This window comes from Cnephaeus nilssonii, assembly GCF_951640355.1.
Source record: "Cnephaeus nilssonii genome assembly, chromosome: 23".
NCBI lineage: Eukaryota > Metazoa > Chordata > Mammalia > Chiroptera > Vespertilionidae > Cnephaeus > Cnephaeus nilssonii.
The window spans coordinates 7,720,361-7,736,356 of NC_137094.1; the positions used below are offsets into that span (position 1 = coordinate 7,720,361).

Below are 15,996 nucleotides of genomic sequence, written 5' to 3' on the forward strand. Positions count from 1 at the left end.
GCACAAAAAGTAGGAGGGAGACAGTGGAGTTAAAATGTGTAGGGACTTTACATTGCCCAGGACCTTGCAAAAATATCAATTTAAGGTGATCGCTAGTATATTAAGGAAACAGTTTATTATAATCACTAAAAGAGCAGGTTGGATAAATTGAAAACTAGTTGCAAGGCGATGTTTGACCTCCAAATATAATAGTAATTACATTAAATGTAAATTGTCTAAATTCTCCTACCAAAAGACAAAAGTTGTCATGCCCAGATTGCGGGCTCGATCCCCAGTAGGGTCTGTGCAGGAGGCAGCCAATCAGTGTTTCACTCACTCTCACATCAACGTTGTCTCTCTTTCTCTCCCTTCCTATCGCTCTAAAAATCAATTTTTAAAAATCTTTAAAAGAAACAAATAAAAAAAATTAAAAAAAATTAAATTAAATTAAATTAAAATTAAAAAAAAGAGAAACAAATAAATGTAAACTAATTTGAAGTTTTTCTTGCAATTTTCACACCATAGGAATAGAGTTTTTCATGGTGTGTTAAAAAGAAAGAAAAAGCCCTGGTTTGGCTCAGTGGATAGAGCATCGGCCTGCTGACTGAAGGGTCCCAGGTTCGATTCTGGTCAAGGGCATGTACCTTGGTTGCGGGCACATCCCCAGTAGGGAGTGTGCAAGAGGCAGCTGAATCGATGTTTCTAACTCTCTATCCCTCTCCTTTCCTCTCTCTAAAAAATCAATAAAATATGTATAAAAAAAAAAAAGAAAGAAAAATTTAACCCCAAGAAAGTAAAAGGGACAAAATATCAAACATAAGAGAAAAAAAATTAATAAAATGAAAAACAAAGTCCTCAGAGAGAAATTCAAAAAAGCCAAAAGTTGATTTTTGAAAAAAATTGAAAATTTCATAAATTACTGAGAAAAATGGTCAAGGAAAAAAGGAGGAGACAATACCAAGCAATATCAGGGATTTAAACAGATCATCATGCAGATATTCGAGACAGTAAAGAGATCCTAAGATGATGTTACAAACAACCATGTACCAATAAACGTGAAAACTTGGGTGAAATAGACAAATACCTTGAAAACTACCCAATAATCAGACATGGGAAGTAATGGGAAATGGAGTGTTCTCGTGAATGGTTGTAGGAATTACAGGTTGTAGGAATTATATGCAAAGCCATTAGCTCTGGTCTTGGAACATAGGATGGTCTTGATGAATGACTATGTTATTAGCATAATCGTAGATGGCAGAAACAAGGTCCCGGAATCCCCGTGAGGAAAGAATGAACCGTATAGACACACAGGCCCCTGGCAGCATTTTGTGAATATCAGGGGGAAATGGTATAAAAAACAGCTGTGTGGGATTTATAGGTGAAGCAGAGCCCCTGCACGGATTAGATGTGGGAGGAGGAGATGGCAGGGTTGGTGCCCAGTGGTGAGAAACAGGAATGTCATTGCCCGGCCAGTGTTGCTCAGTGGTTGAGCTTCGACCTATGAACCAGGAGATCACGGTTCGATTCCCGGTCAGGGCACACGACTGGGTTGTATGGCTCAATCCCCAGTGTGGGGCATGCAAGAGGCAGCCAATCAATGATTCTCCCTCATCATGAATGTTTCTATCTCTCTTTCCCTCTCCCTTCCTCTCTGAAATCAATAAAAATATATTTTAATAAAAACAAAGAAACAGAAATGTCACAGGCAGGGGCAGGCACCACATTCTCTACCCATTAAGAATGTTACACAGACATGAAAATATCTATATATATATATTAAAGGCTAATATGCAAATTGTCCACTCGGAAGTTCGACTGGGAGAGCGGGAGTTTGATCACTCGCTATGACGTGCGCTGACCACCAGGGGGCAGTGTGGAACATGGCGGGCAACCAGCGGTGGCAGCAGGGCACTGAGGGAACTAGAGAAGGAGGAGGCAGAGAGGCCAGGCCTAGGGACCCTACCCTGCACAAATTTCGTGCACCAGGCCTCTAGTATGAGAATAATATACTAGCAACAGTTTGGGAATGAACATAAAAGGAAGATGTGTACAACATTTATCTTGCAGTTCTAACCTGAAAACCTGTTCATTTGTTCCTACAATAGCCTTAGAAATTAATAATAGCTGCCTTCATTCATGGCTGTAAGACGTTGATTAATTCCTTTGATGTTTCAAAGCCAGCTTTTTCTTGAGTTTTAAATAACCATGCTGCCGAGTCCAGGAAGTTACCTGTGAGCGTCTCTGTAATTAGATTGAAAAAGACCATTTGTCAGTTGGAAATGACAATTGGTATAAGAAAAGAAAAGAAGAAAAAGAAAGAGAAAGAAAAGAAAAGAAAATTGTATTCCAGTATTTTGCTTGCGGTCCTTCATTTTTAGGTTTTGGGATTGACTAGAACTCCGGGAGTTTTCGAAGACCTTCTAACTACTGGAGACTCTTAAAAAAGATAATCAGGCAACTTCATTGGCCTGCTGTGAGACTGAGGTTCTGATACACACTTGGTATTCGATCTTATGTAAGAATTCTCGTGATAACCAGAGTAGTCATAAGGGATACAACACATTTCCCCGGCCACATACGTAAAGGGAAAATCTTCAAAGAATGGATCAGCTGCCTCTGGTAATTCTGATCGTTAGAAATCAAAGTTTTGTCTTAATAGATCTGCAGGAGGGCTCCGTCATAGGCAGGAATTCTGGGGCGTGTCCGTGAAGAGAGGGCACCGTGGGCAAGTTACCCCCAGGCCAGCCAGGTCTGAGGGACGGTGTGTGGCTGGCGCTGAGCGCCTGTCCCCATGCCCCTGCCTCCTGCCCTGTCGCCCAGCCCCTCTGCTACGAAAGTGTCACCATGAAAATGAGGCAGTAAATTGATAACCTGCCCATGACGCCTTTGTTCCCCTGCCAACGGCAGAAAGTGTTTGTACCCATTTTACAAGGTCCTGACTTTGATGTAAAATAGACACCAATGAGTGGCTCAGAGGTTGAGCGTTGACCTATGAACCAGGAGGTCACAGTTCCATTCCCGGTCAGGGCACATGCCCAGGTTTCCAGCTCGATCGTTGGTGTTTCCATCTCTCTCTCCCTCTCCCTTTCTCTCTGAAATCAGTAAAAATATATTTAAAGAAAAAACGATGGGGACCAGGAAGAATTGCTCGGTCCCCAGTAGCGGGGGGCGTGCTGGAGGCAGCCGGTCAATGATCCTCTCTCATCATGGATGTTTCTATCTCTCTCTCCCTCTCCCTTCCTCTCTGAAATCAATAAAAATATCTCTTTTAAAAATAAAATAGAAATCAACTCAGATGCCGACATGCTTAGGAAGGTGAACCCATGGGAACTTAGGGGAATTGGGGCAACCCTATCCTTGAAGACCAGATTGGCTGCAAAGAACATTAAAGAGAAAAACTCTGATTTCTCGGATGATTTGAGATATAAAGAAACCGATGACTATTGAATTTGGAATGGATAACAGCTTTGTGATTTTTTTTTTTCTCCAAGAGGAAGAATAAATGTTGAAACGTTTGGTTCTCAAAGCAACTGACGTGTTGGGCATTTTAAGTCGCGTTAGAAAGTCTATCAAACTGCCTACACATTCCTTTGTGATGACTGTTGTTTGGAAGGGAACCATAGTTTCGATTCCCGTAACCATACCTCCCGCATATAAAAGGTATTTTCCTCTAGCTTCCTTCCTTCCCGTGGCTGGGTCCTTCCGGATCTAATATGTTTGCTCAGAATTTGCTCTGGAAATTCCACTGATTTCCTGTGGCCAGTTATTCAGAAAAGGAAAGGTAGACAGAGGGGGTAAGTGAAGGTGCTTACAAACACATTCCCTCTGCATTCACTCAGTTATTTTACGTATATGAACCTCTAAAACATGCCTGGCACCGTGCTATTTGCTAGAAGTAAAGAAATGAATGAAAACCAGCCCCTCAAAGGTCTCCCCAGTGTGTGTGTGTGTGTGTGTGTGTGTGTGTGTGTGTGTGTGTGTGTGTTTTCCATTTCTTTCTCATTTCATTTCCTTGTATTCTTTTTTTAAATAGATTTTTATTCATTTCAGAGAAGGGAGAGGGAGAGAGAGATAGAAACATCAACAATGAGAGAGAATCATGGATCGGCTGCCTCCTACATGCCCCACACTGGGGATCGAGCCCGCAACCCAGGCATGGGCCCTGACTGGGAATTGAACTGTGACCTCCTGGTTCATAGGTCGATGCTCACCCCCTGAACTGAGCCAGCTGGGCTCCTGTATTCCTTTAGCTTTTGATTGGGGAGGCTTTTTAATAGGGATTTCATTCGCAGTCCTTCCTGAGAGACTCATTTGTGAGAGCAACGCCTCTACAATGTCAGAATAGGTCAGATTGTTGTGCAGTTCTGAGCAGGAGGGAGGGATCAGCCTCGAAGCTCAAGTAGGAACCTGGCGTCTCCGCTTCCTTATTAGCTGGGCGTCCAGGCCAGTCATTCACTTTCCCAAGACTCCATCCCTGGCCCTGGCTGGTTTGGCTCAGTGGATAGAGCGTCAGCCTGCCGACTGAAGGGTCCCAGGTTCAATTCCGGTCAAGGGCACATGCCTGGGTTGCAGGCTCAATCCCCAGAGGGGAATGTGCAGGAGGTGGCCGATCAATGGTTCTCTCTCATCATTGATGTTTCTATCTCTCTCTCCCTCTCTCTTCCTCTCTGAAATAAATAAAAATATATTTTTTTAAAGACTCCATCCCTGGCGCCCCGTTTAGCAGACTCTAGGATTCTGGCGGGTAGACGCCAAAGAGTGGGCAGGTTCTCTGTAACCTTTGTCATTCTTTGCAATAACGAGGAAGATGCTGTACAAATACCAGGAAGCCTGTAATTGATTATCTCAAAACCTTCCTGAGCGCCGTTCCCCGAATGACGTGAACGCAGAGCCACGCGGTCATGACAAGTGACTTTTACCCTTTGCTGTTCCCTTTCGCCTCCAAGCCACTGGGTTCCCAAAATGGTGCTGATGAACTTGACTGAACTGTGCAGGTCTTAGGGAAGCTCCCGGAATGGGCTGACTTGACCTTTGCGTCGCTCACACAGCCAGTGTGTTCAGGAGAAGCCCTGGTTGATGGGAAGGGTTCCTGTCGCAAGCCGCGTTCAGGGAAGATCTGAGCGCCTTTCCAGAAATCTGTAGTTATTGACGCTGATGCACTTCCCTGTTTAGACACACAAAAGCTGGCGATAAACTCTTTTTTTATCATACGCTTAGGGGCACATGCACATGTGGTAAAATATTTAAAAACAAGCCTGGCCGGCGTGGCTTGGTGGTTGAACATCGACCTATGAACCAGGAGGTCATGGTTCGATTCCCAGTCGGGGCACATGCCCGGGTTGTGGGCTTGACCCCCAGTGTGGGGCGTGCAGGAGGCAGCCAATCAATGATTCTCTCTCATCGTTGATGTTTCTCTCTTTTTCTCCCTCTCCCTTTCTCTCTGAAACAATAAAAAATATTTTTTTAAATAATAAAAAATAAAAACAAGACAATGGCAAACACAGAATTCAGGATTGTGGCTGCATCAGAGGGGAGTGGTAGGGTATGGGCTCAAGCATAAACTCACAAAAGCTTTAACGCAGGATTTCAAAGTCATGGGACCATCCGCCTGCGGGCAGGCTCGGTCTTTGCCGTGGGGACTGCTCTGCGTGTTAGCAGCAACCTTGAACTCTATCCGCTGGATGCTAATAGCACTCCTCTCGCCAGTTATGACCAATAAAAATGTCTCCAGATATAACTCATGACCCCCGGGGACAGGGGGACAAAATTGCCACTGATTGGGAAGCACTGCTTTAATAGATTGTTAAGCCCTGGCCAGGTTGCTCAGTGGTTAGAGCGCCAGCCTGCGGACCAAAGTGTCACCGGTCCAATTCCCGGTCAAGGGCATGTAGCTCAGTTGCAGGTCCCCAGCCCTGGTCAGGGTGAGTGTAGGAGGCAGTCAATCAATGTGTCTCTCATGTCACTGTTTCTCTCTCTTACCCTCTCTCTCTCCCTCCCTCCCCATCCCTTCCACTCTCTCCAAGAATCAATGGAAAAAATATCCTCAGGTGAGGATTTAAAAAAAAAAAAAAAGAATTATTAAGGTTCTGTTTTTTGGAAAGATGGAAAGTTCACAGATGTCTATACATATATGGTGCTTCCTACTTGTAGTTTACATATATCCTCTTGAATCTATAAATGTCCGGTCATAAAATTCATTAAAGCTGATGATAACGTGCTTTCCACAGGAGACTTTCTGGAAATAAAATTGCAGGTGGGATTTGTTTGATTTTCATGATGATAATCCACAGAGAACGTGGAACTTTATTTTTTTTTTTTTACTTTTAACCACAAGGTACTAGCGTACTCCCTCTTGTGTCATTATGATGAATATTTTGACAGGGTGCTTATTTTAAATCTTCAAAATTTGGGACATTTAATTGTGCAATTACTGCAACTTGCGAAAAATTGCATGAGTGATCAGGCTAGAGCTGAATATTTTTAGTCAAATATTAAATATATACAGGGTGTCCCCAAAAATATGTACACACTTTGAGTAATTATAAAGGCAGTATTGATTAAAATACATTTCATTTTCATTTAACAGCTATGGGGCTTAGTGGTTGAGCATCAACCTATGAACCAGTAGGTCAGGGTTCGATTCCCAGTCAGGTCATGTGCCCGGGTTGCGGGCTCAATCCCCAGTAGGGGGCGTGCAGGAGGCAGCTGATCAGTAATTCTCATTATTGATGTTTCTATTTCTCCCTCTCCCTTCCTCTCTGAAATTTAAAATATATATAAATACACACACACACACACACACACACACACACATATGTATATGTATATAGTGTGTACACATTTTTGGGGGGATATCTTCCTATCTAATAAAAGAATGATATGCAAATTGACCATCACTCCAACACACAAGATGACTGCCCCCATGTGGACACAAGATGGCCGGCAGGGGAGGGCAGTTGTGGGCGATCAGGCCAGCAGGGGAGGGCAGTTGGGAGGGACCCAGGCCAGCAGGGGAGGGCAGTTGGGGGCACCAGGCCAGCAGGGGAGAGCAGTTGGGGGGACCAGGCCTGCAGGGGAGGACAGTTAGGGGCGACCAGGCTGGCAGGGGAGGGCAGTTAGGGATGACCAGGCCAGCAGGGAAGGGCAGTTAGGGGCAATTGGGCTGGCAGGGGAGCAGTTAGGCATCAATCAGGCTGGCAGGGGAGTGGTTAGGGGGTGATCAGGCTGGCAGGCAGAAGCAGTTAGGGGCAATCAGGCAGGCAGGCAGGCGAGTGGTTGGGAGCCAGCAGTCCTGGATTGTGAGAGGGATCCCAGATTGGAGAGGGTGCAGGCTGGGCTGAGGGACACACACACACACACACACACACATACACACACACACACATATATATATATATATATATATATATATATATATATATATATATATATATATATATATACCCGTGCATGAATTTCATGCACCGGGCCTCAAGTGTATATATAAAGGTTGTGGGGATTCTAGAATTATGTGTGCATAAAATAAAGTACAAAATTATCTGATTAATACCTTAAAAATAACAGTAAAGAAATAGAATGCCCTCCAAAACCAGCTTAAATAACAAGTAATTTAGCCTGGCTGGCGTGGCTCAGTGGTTGAGCATCGACCTATAAACCAGGAGGTCACAGTTGGATTCCCGGTCAGGGCACATGCCTGGGTTGCAGGCTCGATCCCCAGGATGGGGCATGCAGGAGGCAGTTGATCGATGATTCTCTCTCCCTGATTTGGGGCCCATGTGCACCTCGAGGATCGGGGTGGTGGCTGACTGGTTGCTAAGTCAGGGTCTGGACACGGGGCTGACAGCATCTCCTTGCACTCCTAGGCGCCGAGGTGACCTACATGAACATGTCCGCCTACAACAAGGGCCGGCTGCAGTCCTCCTTCTGGATCGTGGACAAGCAGCACGTGTACATCGGCAGTGCTGGTCTGGACTGGCGGTCTCTGGGACAGGTAACCTTCCCCCGCGCGCACCCCCCGAGTTTTCTCAGCATCAAAACCGCCCCGTCCCTAAAGCACAGTCGCCTCTGCTGTGGTTGAGGGAAATCAATCTACAGCGTTCATTATTTTTTTTAAATATATTTCTATTGATTTCAGAAAGGAGTGGAGAGGGGGAGAGAGAGAGAGAAATGATGAGAATCATTGATTGGCTGCCTCCTGCACGCCCCCTACTGGGGATGGAGCCCGCAACCCAGGTATGTGCCCTGACTGGGAATCAAACCTGTGACCTCCTGGTCCATAGGTCGATGCTCAACCCCTGAGCCATGCCGGGCCGGGGTCATTGTGAATTTTAACTGTTTATGTGGAATGTTAGGCCTTACCTTGTCAGAATCATCTTACCAAAAACACAAAAACAAAAAAAAACTGCTTTAGGCTTTTGTAACTCAGATGCATTAGATTCTTCAGAGCAGGCCAGGGTGTGATTCCTGTTACCTAAACCTAAATTTCCAGGATCCGATTACGTAATCTACGAAATAGAGGAAAACATGTACATTGTGTAACATAGTATGTTTTAGAATAGGAATTTGTGCTATTCTTTTAATAAGTCTTAAGATGAAGATGTTATCTTTCTCTCTGCAAATAATCAACTTGAAACTTGAAAGTACACTTGACCGGTCTTGTTATTTTCATGTATTTATTTGTGTCCACATGATCCATAGTAGATTACATCACCTTCTTCCCATTGGTTAACCGGTGGCAGGAAGTGCTGGATCATTGGTGCACAGGAAGACTTATTTATCACCCGGGCACGGGCCCACACATGCTACATTTTAGCTCAGCTCTTTAATATGAAGGCGGAGGCAACCTTGGGTAGGCTGGACAAGGGCCGTCGGCTTGAATAAAATGTATGTTGGTGGGAAACCTTTAAGTGATTTCAAGCCATATGAGACATCCCCACAGGGACTTCTTTTGTAGAAATCTGCATCCTTCTGTTGGTTATTAATTTAATAGCAGGTTGAACTTCACTTGGGTGAGGGAATTGGGAAGAGGCGAGTGGAAGAAATTTTTGCGTCTTTTTTTCCCCCAAAAGACTAATATTTACGTGCTAGATGCTGTGTTAATAGCGTTTAGATGTACTTCATTTGTCATAGCGGCCTAAGGGTGGATGTTACTCCCATCTTCCCAATGAAGACAGTATTGGAAGATGAAAGCTAGAACAGATTCTATCGTTGCTCTCCTCGCCTGTAAAATAGTAAAATGCTCTCTAACCTGTTCTCCAGGTGGTTTGGTCTATAATTAATTCATGTGGGGTTTTTGATGTGGTCATGGGAGGAGGTCAGCACAGCATTGACCTGCTCCGCCATCTTGACTGGAACCTAGATGGTCCTTCAATCTTTAAAATATATCTTTATTGATTTCAGAGAGGAAGGGAGAGGGAGAGAGAGAGAGAAGCATCAGTGATGAAAGAGTATCATTGATTGGCTGCCTCCTGCATGCCCCCTGCTGGGGATTGAACCCGCAACCTGAATTCAACCTTGACCTCCTGGTTCATAGGCCAACACTCAACCACTGAGTCACACCGGCCGGGCTGGATCTTAGAATCTTTAGATTGATGGGTTAGTTGGCAGACCTGCGTCTTTCATTTTATTCCTGGCAATTTGAGACTCAAGTATGAATCAGCCCAAAGTTGCCATGTTGTCATCTTTTCTGCTGCTAAACCAAACTCAAAAACTAAAAGAAATCTTGTTTCTATTCTCGTAACAATCTTTCCTGTTTTTTGTTTTTTTTTTCTGGAAGAGACTCTGTTCTTTGATGGGGATGGAGAGGAGACATAGCTGGGGAAGGAGAAGGATTTATAACTCTTCTGACCCTAGCCAGCTTAGCTCAGTGGATAGAGCATTGGCCTGCAGACTGAAGGGTCGCAGATTCAATTCCAGTCAAGGGCATGTACCTCGGTTGCAGGCTCAATCCTGGTCAGGCGCATGCGGGAGACAACCAGTCTAGATGTCTCTTACATCAATGTTTCACTCTCTCTGTCTCTCCATCTCCCACTCTCTCTAAAAAATCAATGGAAAAATGTCCTCAGGTGAGGATTAACAAAAATAAATAAAATAAAATAATAAAACTCTTCTGCATGAACATTTCACATCCCATTAGCTCCCCTGCATCTGTATGTCAACTGCTAACCTACTGGAGACTCCTCTTCCATCAACACCCACCCCTGCTCCTCCTCCCCTCCAGGCTTATGCACAAACGCTGTCTCCCACCTTGTCCACCCCTTCCCTATAGTTCTTCATATTTGGGACAATGTTCTTGCACTTAATGATTCATCTTGAATTAGTTCCCCTTTCGGCTGTGCTGAAAAATCCCCCGACTCTGTGGGATTTTTCTCGCCCTGCCTTGGTGGGTGCGACATAAAGCGCTGCACAGCAGGAGCCCTGCATTGGAACAGATTTTAATCGGAGCGAAGTTGTGTGTCAAGCTAACCATGACATGAAGCACAATTACATTTTCCCAAGTGTCAAACTCAGCCTACATCATCAGCCTTATATTTTGTGAAGTTTTCTAGTGAAATCAGATTATTGCCTTTGATCTATGGAAAGTAGGAGAAATAATAAAACTAATAAAAAAAATATCAGCTTCAGTGTATGGAGGTCTATACTGGGCATTCTTCTAAGCAATTAAAGAGTATGAACTCGTTTAACATTTACAATAACCCTTTCTTGTAAGTACCATCAGCTCTTTATTTTACCAAGGCAGAAGCCGAGATACAAGTAAGTAACATACCCAAGGTCAGATGTCCCAGAAATGTCAAAGCTAGAATTCATACTCGGGCAATCTAGCTCTAAACCCCTCCCTCTTACTTCACTGCTAATAATTTTTTTTAATAAATTATTTTTGAAAAATCATTTTTCTTTCATGATGTTGCTTGCTGTGATACCAAGCTGTTAGATTTTCTTTCTCACATACTTTTCTTTAAGAAAAACTAATGCTAATCTGTAATACTTTCAACACTAAAGATTCATTTAAGAAAAGAAGAGAAAATCTAACACTGTTCGTTAAAAAAAACAACAACAAGCCGAAACTGGTTTGGCTCAGTGGATAGAGCGTCGGCCTGCGGACTGAAAGGTCCCAGGTTCGATTTCGGTCAAGGGCATGTACCTTGGTTGCGGGCACATTCCTGGTAGGGGGTGTGCAGGAGGCAACTGGTCGATGTTTCTCTCTCATCGATGTTTCTAGCTCTCTGTCCCTCTCCCTTCCTCTCTGTGGAAAATCAATAATGTGTGTGTGTGTGTGTGTGTGTGTGTGTGTGTGTGTGTGTGTGTGTGTGTATAAAGAAATATGTCCTAAACTTGGTGATGACGTCGGGGAAGGACTCACGGGGAGGTTGAGGGGGATTGTCTGATCGACCACCATTTCTGGAAATAGGTAGGCTTTCAGGAATATGTGATCCAGGAAATAACCCATGAAAAGTAACTCATGGCCCATCAGGTTTGATGAATGTTAAGAGGGATCCTCAGCCCTCTTAGAGGGCCACAAAGCTCCATAGCATGTGAAGAGCTGTAAGGAATCTGACAGATGAAACCTAGCCAGTTAGTTAGTTAGTTAGTTAGTTTGCTAATCCTCACCGGAGGATAATTTTCCATTGACTTTTAGAGAAAGTGAAAGGGAGGGGGAGAGACAGAGAGAGAGGAATATGGATGTGAGCGAGACACATCGATTGGTTGCCTTCCGCATACGTCCCAACCAGGGCCAGGGATCGAGCCTGAAACCAAGGTACGTGCCCTTGACCGAAATTGAACCCAGGACCCTTCAGTCCTCCGACCAACGCTCTATCCACTGAGCCACACCAGCCAGGGCAGTGAGGAAACGTATTTAAAATAAACCCAGTTTGTCAATCTTAGGGTGTACGGAGTCCTTTCCTCAGATAGTGACCATCACTCTCCCGCTGAAATAGCCTTTCATAAAGACACCCGGGAACACGCTAACTGATTCTTCTCCAAGGGAACCTCCAGTTCCGAGATGAAAAGCTTCAGTCATTCTAGGTACCCAGCCGTTCTGTCCCTGCCCAGGCTGCAGGAGAAGGTCTGGGCAGGTGGCTCGGTCGCGGTGGCCCATCCCAGGTGGCTGCGTGGTCCCACCGCCAGCCCAGCGCTGCAGGCAGTCACCGGAAGTAACTCCTCCTACCGAGCTGGAGTTCGTGCAACCCAAGAGCTGGCCTGTTTTGCTATTGATCGCTTAGGTCTTTTCAACCAAAACTGGACTAAGATTAAAATACACATTAACAGAGTTTAAGTGGCATATTTCTGTTTACTCAATCATTTAGAAAAGATTATTATTTAAAAATCTTCCCCCATTTCTGAATTGTCAGATTCTTGCGATCAGTAAACCTATTGAACCTTCAACACCAGACTAATAGTTCATTTAAGAGGGTGTGTTAAGAAAACTGTAGCCCTAGCCGGTTTGGCTCAGTGGATAGAGCGTCAGCCTGCAGGCTGAATGGTTCCAGGTTCGATTCCGGTCAAGGGCACATGCCCAGGTTGCGGGCTCGATCCCCAGTGGGGGCCGTGCAGGAGGCAGCCGACCAATGATTCTCTCTCATCATTGAGGCTTCTATTTCCTTCTTCCTCTTCCTTCCTCCCTCTGAAATCAATAAAAATATTTTTTTAAAAAAAAAAAGCTGGAAGGAAATGAAACAGGAGAAACATGGCAAAGCTGCCTCCCGGTGACTGGTTGCCTGTGAGGCGTGCCCAGGGGACGCAGTGGGCATTATTCGCGGCCTCTGGAGCTGGGCCCACTGGGAGAACAGACATGGGGACTGTCCGTGGAAGAGGCAGTTCTGGGGTCCGGGGGCAGTTGGAGCAGAGATTGGCTGCTACTGATGCTTTCTGTCTAAGAGCTTGAGCACCTGAGTAGTAAGGGTCCTTGGTTGGCCCTGAAGCTACTGATTTCATCACAGCTGCTGTTTCTGACCATGGCCACCATAACCGTTGTGTGGGATGTTAAGGAGAGTGGCACTCCCGCTGCCTCGACAAGCCCAGATTTCTTTCCAGCCTTCCTAGGGGTTGAAATCATAGCCGCACATTAGCCATCAGAAAGGGCGCTAAGCCTTGAGGAGTCATTGATTCCCTCTTCTTGCCTTTCTTTTTTTAAATATATTTCTATTGATTTCCGAGAGGAAAGGAGAGGGAGAGAGAGAGAGAAACATCAATGATGAGAGAGAATCATGGATCAGCTGCCTCCTGCTCGCCCCCGACTAGGGATCGAACCCAAAACCCGGGCATGTGCCCTGACCGGGGATCAAACCGTGACCTCCTGGTGCATAGGTTGAGGCTAAACCATGGAACCATACCAGCTGGGCTGTTTTGTTTTATTTTTATTTGTTAATAGATTGACTTCAGAGAGGGAGAGGGAGAGAGAAACATCAATAATGAGAGAGAATCATTGATCAGCTGCCTCCTGCTCGCCCCCTACTGGGGATCGAGCCTGAAACCCGGGCATGTGCTCTCGACCGGAATCAAACCCGGGACCCTTCAGTCCACAGGCCAATGCTCTATCCACTGAGCCAAACCAGCTAGGGCTTGTTTCATTTTTAATAGGAGGTAAAACTCTATGGGCAAAAGCTCATTAAATATATACATTCACATTTCATTTCCTTCAACAAACGTTTATTTAAAATGTTTCACTGGATTTCTTTGAGGGCTTAGACCTCAGAAATGCATTTATCTTAACAACTATATTTAAAGAGATTCGTGTAGGTGAGTTTTACTGCCCCATTTTTCTTACTTCATGCCTTTCATATTTTAATTGGGAAAAATTGGAATGTATTAACTTGATACAATGACTGGCGAGAATGCCCATAAATCATTCTTCATACTTCAAGTGTTCCAGCTCCAGCATCCATTATAATTAGCTGTCACTTCCGCCCTTTATTGTTGAAGTCACCAAAATGTAGCTGTCATATTTATCAAAACCTTTTCTGAAGTTCAGTTCCCACAGCAACTGTGAAGAAAATTAGTTCCGTTGCCTGGTGCCATTGTAACGTGGCCTTCTTAACCCCCACCCACAAACTGCCAACCGCCTCTGTGCTGTTTTAGCCCAAGCTGATTGTGCCCTATCTGGACCTTAAGAGCTGCCTGAAAACACCCTTTTGTTCCTGATTGCCCACACGGCGGGATGTTTGCTCTACGAGTGGTGGGTCTGAATTGCATTCTCAGAGTGCTGTGGGGGAAATTGTGCTTAATGGTAAAGCAAGATTAAAATAAACCAGCCCTGGCTGGTTTGGCTCAGTGGATAGAGCATCGGCCTGTGGACTGAAGGGCCCCGATTTCGATTCTGGTCAAGGGCACTTGCCCAGGTGGTGGGCTCGATCCCCAGGGTGGGGCGTGCAGGAGGCAGCCGATCAATGATCCTCTCTCATCATGGATGTTTCTATCTCTCCCTCTCCCTTCCTCTCTGAAATCAATAAAAAGTATTTTTTAAAAGATTAAGATAAGCCAAACACATAGGTACAAATAAGCACTTCCACATAAGCACTTTTCTGCTCCGTTTCTCTTTTAATCAGAAGAGTCTTCCTCAATGCTAATCCAAAATCTGCCTCCCAAACCTTCTGCCCATCAATCCGTGTTCTAGAACATTCTTTTCCTTTTAATCCTGATGGTATTTTTATTGATTTTGAGAGAGAGAGAGAGAGAGAGAGAGAGATGTGAGAAACATCGATCAGTTGCCTCCCATATGCACCTGACCAGGGATCGAACCCACAACCTGGGTATGTGCCCTGACCAGAAGTTGAACGTCCCTGGTGTACGGGACGATGCTCCAACCAACTGAGCCACCCGGCCAGGGCATCTAGAACAAACATTCTTATAGGCTTCAGCAAAAATATGACAGTATACACTTAAACACTTGTGAGCATTGAGCACCCATTCCATCAGGGAACAGAACTGGGAGGACCCTGAACTTCGTGGGGGGCCCTAGGTCTAGGATAGCAGGCAGGCAAAGGGTCTTTCCTCCCTCCCTCTCTCCCTCCCCTCCCTCTCCCTTTCTCCCGGTTCCCACTCCCTGCATCCACTTGGTTTCCAAGTGTTGAAGATTCAGTCCTCACAATCCCACAAGCTAGTCACCTTTCCACCTAAGTGACACTGGAGTGTGCCCTCGTAGACATCCTGGGACTAATTAGCCCACAGCAATGCCTTCCTGCTTCCTCCCTCTCCCCATTGTCACTAGTACTGCACCAAGGCAGTCATGCCCCTGGATGAATCAGCCCTCCAGCACTCAGGAACCTCTAGGGACTTGGCTCAGCCTGACTAAGTTCTCCCCGGCTCACGCCCCCCCATCGTCCTAACCGTAACTGCTCTGGCCCTAAGCGCCCACCAGGTAACATGGCTAACGATGCCTCAGGCAAGATTCATGTTCTCTTCTCCGTGTCTCTGCACATACTCTTCCCTCCACACGGAATGCTTTCCCGGCTCATGCTGCCTGGGGCCATTGCCATGCATGACACGCTCACAGATGTAGACCATGGGATATATGCAAGGGCTCGTTTATAATGGCTTAACGTAGAAAGAAAAGTCGCCTATGACTAACAGGACAGTGGCAAAATAAATCATGCTCCATGCGCTTAGTGAAATACCATAAAGGCATTACATAGTATGTCTTTGAGAAATAATTAATGAAAAATACAAGTTTCAAAATTCTTTATGCAGCCCAGCCGACGTGGCTCAGTGGTTGAGTGTTGACCTGTGAACCAGGAGGTCAGAGTTCAGTTCCCAGTCAGGGCACATGCCTGGGTTGTAGACTCCATCCCCAGTGTGTGGAGTGCAACAGGCAGCCAATCAATGACTCTCTCTTATCACTGATGTTACTTTCCCTCTCTCTCTACCTTTCCATTCCTCTCTGAAATCTTTTAAGCCTCCATTATAATAAGGGGATGATGTGCTTACACGTATGGTTGTTTTTCCCTCAAGTAAGATGTGGAAAGAGGATGGACTTTCGAGTTGGTAAAGCAGGAATTCAGATTGCCTCCGTGTCCATGACTA

At 45.3% G+C, this 15,996-nt stretch overlaps 1 protein-coding gene across 1 annotated transcript in view; it reads left to right on the forward strand.

Annotated features, from left to right (window-relative positions):
* PLD5 (phospholipase D family member 5) overlaps nucleotides 1-15,996 on the forward strand; it is a gene marked incomplete at both ends in the record, with an annotated part of 180,933 nt that overhangs the window by 134,972 nt on the left and 29,965 nt on the right. The window contains one exon of the mRNA XM_079763616.1: nucleotides 7,842-7,969. Coding sequence (XP_079619742.1) covers nucleotides 7,842-7,969 — 128 coding nt within the window. The remainder of the gene's footprint in view (nucleotides 1-7,841; nucleotides 7,970-15,996) is intronic.